This window comes from Ammodytes marinus, assembly GCF_949987685.1.
Source record: "Ammodytes marinus genome assembly, chromosome: 17".
NCBI lineage: Eukaryota > Metazoa > Chordata > Actinopteri > Uranoscopiformes > Ammodytidae > Ammodytes > Ammodytes marinus.
The window spans coordinates 6,018,033-6,026,173 of record NC_137221.1 but is presented as its reverse complement, the minus strand read 5'-3'; the positions used below and the strand labels follow the sequence as shown (position 1 = coordinate 6,026,173).

Below are 8,141 nucleotides of genomic sequence, written 5' to 3'. Positions count from 1 at the left end.
TTTTCTGTACATTGAAATTAACAAAGAAACTTACACAACGCAATAGTAAAACATTCAATAAATTGTCATTAAAAACCTACACAAACATGAGTTTATTTTATACATTTTTCTATCAATGGATAACTTATGAAAAAAAATTGGTGACATTTTCAAGAACATTGCGTATATTTATTATGTATTTTAACAAACACACAGGATCAGTGATTAAAAAAAAAACAATTCTAAAAAACAAGATGTCAGTCCAGACTATTCTATTATTTTTCTATATTCAGTTTATTTGCATAATATCACAGCAGTAAAACTTTGGTTAAATGTTAAAAAATATAATTGCAACCTCTCGAATTTCCTGTTTCTCCTCTCTCTGAGTATCCCTGAAAAGTTATGATGGATGGATGCACCGTTATTGCCCCAAGAGGTATTTGTCTTGCACTTGGAAACATAAAATCACAAATACAGACTCAGACAATGATAGACAGAATGACAGACTGTCTGTTGGAATGGATGGGGATCTGAACAAGTCAAGAATCTTTGCTCCATTTAAGATGAACCAAAGACGCATTGTGGACGTCCAGTTCCTTCAGCTTCCTCACAAATATATCTGTGAGGTTTGTTGCAGGATTCGTCATGCCAACACATCAGGACTTGAGCACTTGCTTTCTCTCCCATCATCCCACAGTCCTCTCCATCAACAGGATTTTCACCTCGGTAGTTATTTGGCTGCCCTTGTTTCCAGAAAGACAAACTGAGGTATTTGGAACAGAAAGAACTGCTTTAGTAACACTAATGATATTTGGAAATAGACATGCAGTGTAAGCAGTGTAATTATAGTACATATAATAATATTAATAATAATAATAATTAAAAATAAAAACACAACATTTCAGAACAACACAAAAAGATTAAATAGTGATAAATAGGCTACATAATGAAAAATAATAAGTGAAAAATAAAGATAGACCACAAGGTCTGGACAAATCATGAGACACTGGGACATGACATGCAAGCTTTTGAAGAAAAATTAATCTTTTGATAAAAATAAATTAATTGCACATTATCAATCAATATACAATCTCCGGCCACTTTATTAGGTACACCTTGCTAGTACCGGATTGGACCTCCGTTGGCCTTACGAACTGCTTTTATTCTTCTTGGGATACTTTCAACAAGTTGTTGGAAACATTCCTCAAAGGTTTTTGTCCATATCGACATGATAGCATTACGCAGTTGCATGACATGAATATCTCGTTCTACCCCATCCCAAAGGGGCTCTATTGGGTTGAGATCTGGTTACTGTGCAGACCATTGGAGTACAGTGAGTGAGGTATGGACATGGTCAGCAACAATACTCAGTTTCTGAAATACTCAGACCAGCCCATCTGGCATTATCAACCATGCCATGTTCAAAGTCACTTATACCCCCTTTATTCCCCTGTCTGTTGCTTGGTTTGAACTTCAAAAAGTTGTCCAGTCCAGGTCTACATGCCTAAGTGCATTGAGTTGCTGCCATGTGATTGGCTGATTAGTTAAATGTGTTAACAAGAAATTGAGCTGGTGTACCTAATAAAGTGGCCGGTGAGTGTATATACTGTACATATAAATATATACTGTATACCTATATTTAATATGGCCAAGTCAGCATGATGGTATAAAAGACATTTGTTAATCAGTCAAACCTGGTGTCCAGTGGTGATCCGTCCGTCCACAACCACGTGCCCTCTTTCACTGAGTCGGTCAGTCCGATCCAGAACTGGTCCTCAGCATTCTTCATCTTTTCTCTCACTCTCTGCTCCAAGAATTCCTGAGCATAAAAAAACGTTGGTGAAAAACTACAATATTTAACATAACATCACTTTAAAAACAGCATGAACCAGCAGCATGTGTCCTACCTGCTCCTCTCTGCTGTCTATCTTCACCAGAGCTGCTCCCTCACGTCGACACATATCTCTGTTCCACATGAAGGCTGATTTTGCAGCAGAGAAATAATAGCACTTTCCTCCATGGTGCTCCCAGCCTGGTGCACACTTCAGACATGACTCACCTTTGAAGAGATCACAGCAACAAATCACAATTTCTTTTAAGGTTATCTGAGTTTGAAAGCATATTGTTGGGGAGTAGTGAACTCCACGTAATTAAATTACTATATTAACTACAGTTTTCAGTAGCTCTCAGGTAGTTCAACCACATTCATATTTGCATAGTGATTTGGGCATTAAATATATTTTTTGACATTTTGTTAAGCGTATTACTTAAATTACGAACCATAACAATACATGTTTGGCCATTAAAGGAAAGTAATACATTTAAATTTTTATCGTTGCTTCTCTAATTGAACCCCCATTGACGAACTATGGATAATATAACAACCAGATTTGTTTTCCAGTGGGACTGTTTTATTTAGGACCGGTTTAGATTTCAGGGCTATACACCTTCCAGGAAGCTGGAGTGTGAGCTCACCTGCAAACATTTTTGGGTGTCATTTCAATTAACTTTCATGACTATGCTTTTAAAGTAGCTTCCCTAACATGTACGATGCCAATATAACTTCTTGTATCCGTCGATCCATCATGGTTTCTTTGATCATCATTTTATTTACATTTTTTTAACCTTTATTTAAACAGGTAAATCCCATTGAGACCGGAGACTCTTTTTCAAGGGAGACCTGTTCCCATTCCCACGTTACCATTCACACACACATTCATACACCGATAGGAGGCTAACTATTGACATTCACACGAGGCAAGCAAGCACATTAGAAAGACAAAATCCATGTATGTATGCTGCATCCAAAACGTGACATGAGATTTGCAGACTGGGGTCAAACTTACCTGTGAGGTTTCTTTTCAGGGCCTGAAGCTCGTTTCTCATCTTTTGGAAACTTTCCATGGTTTGACTGTTTTTATAATCTGATTAAAGAAAAAAAATTATGTAAAGAAACAAGTCAGCGATGAGTCAGAAGATAATCTTTTCAGAATGATTTTATGTATCAATTTATATTATTAATAGTATTATTTTTGAAACAGAACTTAAATCCTGCAGAAAATATGATCAGCAGTTCATAATATTAGAGAGTCACCGGTCAGACGGGACAGAATATTAAGACATGAGACTTCTGGACTAGAGTCAAACTTACCTGTGAGGTTTCTTTTCAGGGCCTGAAGCTCGTTCTGGAGACTTTCATTGGTTTGAATGTGTCTATAATCTGATTTTAAAAAATAAATAAAAAGTGTTTATTACAAATTATTATTATTATGGAAAAAGTTAGATATGTTTAAAACAGACTATTAAAATAGTCAGTTTTAAACTTTGTATAATAAGTCAGTTTAATTTACTTTGATAAGAACTAGAACTGTAGGATCATATACTCACAGTTGAAGCCGCGATCGATGAGAGCAGCTGCCAGGAGAAGACTGAGAACGACCACGGCCACTCTCTCTGGTGTGACCTTTGACCCGGCCTGATGTGGGGACGCTGCTGAAGAGACAGAAATAAATGTTGCTGAGGCATAAAAACTGCTCAAAGACATAAACCCCAAAAAGTCACGCAGTGCACAAAGCACTCCTAAAATCATTTGGTTGGCCACACTGGGAGGGAATTTCTCCGTGCCAGTTGGCTCCCAAAGTGCTGGTCTAACCATGTGCTCGTCTACGTCGCTTTTTTCCCCCAACGACAAGCGTTGGATGGACGCACAGAGCACAGCACATGGAGTGCACGGATTGGTCTGCCTTGAAAAAAGCGCGTCCTGTGGACACAGGCCCTATACCGGCCTAGCATCAAAACATACTGAGGATGGCCAATTTCTTCGTACTACAACCACGTTCTAGCACTAAGAACAATTTGTTACCCTCAAACTAAGAAAACTTAGTGTTACGGCTGGACAGGGAGGACACAGGCGCGGAGACAGTACCAGTTTAAGAAGGTTTATTAAACAAGAATCAGCTGGGGGTTGGGCCGGGATCCAGGGTAAATCCAACTGTCCACTGACCACTATCGGACAGACCTGTTCATTCGCTGTCCAAGAAAATGTCAAATAAAATTCAGACAATTGATTAATACTAAAGAATATACCATTACCATGCATTGCTTCTAATTGTATTATTGGGTGGGCAGGATAGCCTGCCTCCAAGTTACCCACCCGCTTATAGTGGTCACTGGTCAGCAGAGCAGGCCCGAGGCATAAGCGAAATGAGCGGTTGCTTAGGGTACCGACTGCCAGGGGGGCCCCCCCCCCCCAATTTTTTTATTTTTTTATTTATTTTTTTAAATTTGTGTGTTTGATATCAACCTCATATTATATAAATGTAAATTATCATACAATAAAAGGAATACAATGTTTTGGTAGATAGTTAATATCTTAATAATTGAATCTGTTCATCTGGGAGGTAATCCGAGGTTAACTGATCACGTCAAATTCAAGTCCATGGCATGCACAGTGTGTATTGAGTTTACTTAAAGATATTTGAAAATGGGGCTGCACTCTGTTGCCCATGCACTGTGTAGGCCTATAGTCTATAGCCTATTTCAGCCTCGTCTGTGGAAAAAAAAGATAACTGGACAACAGAGTTCTTCTGCTTCGTTCCTCTCACTGCATTTAAATGAATTCATTATATTACAGAAAAATATGTCCCATAAAAGAAAAAGAGCACCAAGCCCATCCCAGAGGACCCTCCATAATATTTTATTTCAAATTTATATTTCTATGGAAAATCCATGTGTCTTTCTTCAATAGCTTCTAATTCATCCGACCCAGTGTCTCCAAATTATTTGTTCACACAAAATTCCTCAGATTTAGCCTCTTAATTTTCCTCTCAAAGTGCACCAGATTCATGCATTTCACTTTAAAAAGGTAAAAAAAAATCTCCCGGGGGGGCACACCCCCGGACCACCCTAGCAGGGTGGTGATCTCGGCTGGCTACTACTTTCACCCAGCTGGACATCGGAGGCAATAGTGGAAAGACTATATGCAGTATCTATATAGTGTGTATAGTATATAGCTCTGGACTACCACCATCCAGGTTGCCCAGTCCCAAAGCTTTCTCTTCAATCAGCTCAGGCTGCCTACAGCTAATACTGCGATTAAAAAAATATATACATTATGTTGTATATAATGTATATTATATGTTATTCATAAACATTTGGGGAAAAAAACATGCAAGAATCAAATATCCCACACAGCAACACTCAAAGTTTATTTGCATATTGTGTTCTACACAATTCATAGTAAATGTGCCAAAAAGCAGACGCAGAGATCTTACAAGGGCAAAAAAATTCTGCTAGCGCACTCTGCGCGCGCTCGCATCTTCGCTCTCTCTGCCCAGTGTGCCCACCTAAAGTTTCTACAGGCCCACCCTAATCTAACTTTCTAGAACCGGTTCTGCAAAGAGGCCCAGGCAGAATCATGACACTTAGACTGAATCACTCTTTTGTGAACCATTCAATCCTTAACTCAATACGGTGCTTAATGCCAGATTATGCACGCTAATAGGCCTTTAATGTCGTCTTCTGTTATTGCAATGATATGTTACATGTTTTTTTTTTGGTCCTGTCTTGATGTCTTGATTCTTGCTCTGACAAAAAAGTATCGTACGGTGGATTTGTGGAAATGAAAGACAAGTGAACAAATAAGTACCTAATGGCTGTGTACTCAGCTGTACCTTTAGGGTATACTGCCCCAGTGACAAGCTGCCTGGCTACATTGTGTCTATGTCCTCCTTCACTACTTAACTTAAGTCGTTAGTTAAGAAAGAGACATTGTCAAATAACAGGAAACATGAGACTTGACACTTGTCATAAGATTTTTCAGGGTGACGTATTTAGTTCCCTTTTTCATCATTCTTCGAACCATTTTACCGTGAACTAGACTTCCTCAACAAGTCTTATCTGATATCTATAATAAGATTTATAAACCTTAAAAAAGAAGAAATATATTTGTAATAAATTGTGCTCAACCCTGTTCAGTTTTCTGATGGCGTCATGAGGTTGTTCACACCAGTTATGTTTGTGATGTATTTTGGACAGATATATTTTGGAAAATGAATATGAGAAAAGAAGGAAAAACAAAAATATCCCATTGATAACACACTGGGGATAGTGAACTGGGTTCTTGTGTCTGTAATCAGGGCGGATGTTAATCTTCCTGGTATATATATATTATTTTTTTACAATTTCTGTGTCCATTAGAAAGGAGCGCTGCCATTTAAGACATTGGCAAATAAAAGGGAAACATGATATTTGTTTTATCGAATGACAAACAAAAGATTTAGGCTACATGTATTTAGTTCCTTATTTTCCTTTTTTTCAAACAAGATTTCTTCAACAAGCTTTATCTGAGACTCTGAGAAAGAATAAGAGGAAGCATCTGTGAAAGTGTTGTCGCGGGGGATTTTAACACCTCTAAAACTACATCATATAAAAGGACGATTACATTATTATTTTATATAAACATTGTTTTGTTTGTTTTACCCACCAGTGCGCTGAGTCTCCATGACCGTGACATTTGCGTATGTGGTGTCATCCGCGTCTGTAAGACCAAGACACAAAACCAAACTGCTGAAAATGTGTAAGATTCATCATTCATATTTCACTCTTTAACTCTCCGACAAAACAAAAGAAATGGCTGTAGACAGACAGACAGACAGACAGACAGACAGACAGACAGACAGACAGATAGACAGATAGACAGATAGACAGATAGACAGATAGACAGATAGACAGATAGATAGATAGATAGATAGATAATCATTTTTAAGACTTACCATTGGCATTTTCCCTCTCTCTTGTGAACTTCGCATCAGCTCCAGGCATCTTACCTCCTTGACAATCAGACAGTTGGAAAGAGAACTAAAGATAAGTTCCACATCACACTGTTAAAAGCTCCTTCCTCTCAGACCCACATGGGGAGGGCTTTGTAAGATGTCATGCCAGATTAGGCAACAAGTGGTTTGAAAAAGAAGTTGGCACATTTAGAGTGGACAAAATATACATGGGTGGTGGTGGATATTCTCACAAAGCCTCAACAGACGACTTCCGTGGTTGGTTCAAAATACTTTAACTGTCTCATAAGAACCAGAGCATTGCCCGCCTTATCTAAATCAAATTTATGTAAAGATTGTCAAACTTAAATGCCAATAGTCTGCCCCAGGGCAGCTGTGGCTACTCCCGTCGTTTACCACCACCAGTATGACTGTGTGTGAATGAATGGAACCTGGAACCATGTAAAGCGCTTTGAGTCGCAGAGAAATAAAGCGCTATATAAATCCAATCCATTATCATTAATATCTCTAATTTGGATTGATAAATATGCCTAACTCTTTTTTTTCCCGATGCTGACTATGATGCAACCATAACTCCCTAAATTACATAGTTAGAAAGATTTTGTGGATTTGGGTTAACAGGGGCCTTAGGTTCCCTACACACCCAGTTGTTAGCGGTGATCTCTCTCTCCGGGCGATGTTCTGAGCCCCATCTGCTTGTGTAATGAAGTCGATCAGTTGCTTCGATGTTGATGCAATGGTCTGTGGTCGCCTCCAGCCTGTGTGTGTGCTTCAAGTTCTTACACCACCTTTGTTTACTTCTTCTTCTGTATTGCATTGTTGAGAGGAGCCTCAACAGTGACTGTAATTGTGCATATGACAAATTAACCTCTTGAATCTAGCTGGTGCTGTGTGTGTGTGTGTGTGTGTGTGTGTGTGTGTGTGAAAATGGCTGAATGATACAAACTAAACCGCTATATATGTGCAGTCCATTTACCATAATATCATTTGATAGATGTGAGCACAGGTAAGGAGCTGCAAGGCATTTCTGTCACTACCCAGACGGTGCCAGTAGTGCCAGCCACCCTCCATTGTTGTTCGCTGCATTATGTTGCGTTCAAGTTGTACTGGGAATTTAGAGTTTCTGAGTTACTTTTTATCTGATGGAAATTTGAGCACAAACTGCGTTTAAATGTTTATTTATGTTATCTGTATCACCCCGTTCAGAACCTGATTATCATTCAAAGACCTTCAAATATTGTAATTGTCGATTTTTAATCTGACTTTCATATGAAATAAAAACTAAAACTAAAATGCTTTCTTACATGTTATTTTTTCTGTCCATTGGAATTAACAAAGAAACTGACACAACACAATAGTAAAACATTCAAT

At 38.4% G+C, this 8,141-nt stretch overlaps 1 protein-coding gene across 1 annotated transcript; it reads right to left on the bottom strand.

The window, feature by feature from the left end:
- Positions 1-202: 202 nt before the first annotated feature.
- LOC307264310 (uncharacterized protein) lies at positions 203-6,819 on the bottom strand. Its single transcript, XM_080045696.1, has 8 exons — positions 6,753-6,819; positions 6,464-6,517; positions 3,367-3,471; positions 3,131-3,199; positions 2,826-2,903; positions 1,887-2,038; positions 1,674-1,798; positions 203-742 (listed from the first exon to the last, which is right to left on the bottom strand). The coding sequence occupies exons 1-8, from the start codon at positions 6,799-6,801 to the stop codon at positions 538-540; spliced, it is 837 nt and encodes a 278-aa protein (XP_079901822.1). The 5' UTR covers positions 6,802-6,819; the 3' UTR covers positions 203-537.
- Between the last annotated feature and the right edge of the window lie 1,322 nt (positions 6,820-8,141).

Bases quoted from the DNA above. Each gene is read 5' to 3' on its own strand.
- LOC307264310 (XM_080045696.1), bottom strand. From the start codon at position 6,801: ATGCCTGGAGCTGATGCGAAGTTCACAAGAGAGAGGGAAAATGCCAAT. The intron at 6,518-6,752 runs GTAAGTCTTAAA...TTGGTCTTACAG, and splicing joins AGAGAGGGAAAATGCCAATG to ACGCGGATGACACCACATAC. The intron at 3,472-6,463 runs GTGGGTAAAACA...CTGTCTCTTCAG, and splicing joins CATGGAGACTCAGCGCACTG to CAGCGTCCCCACATCAGGCC.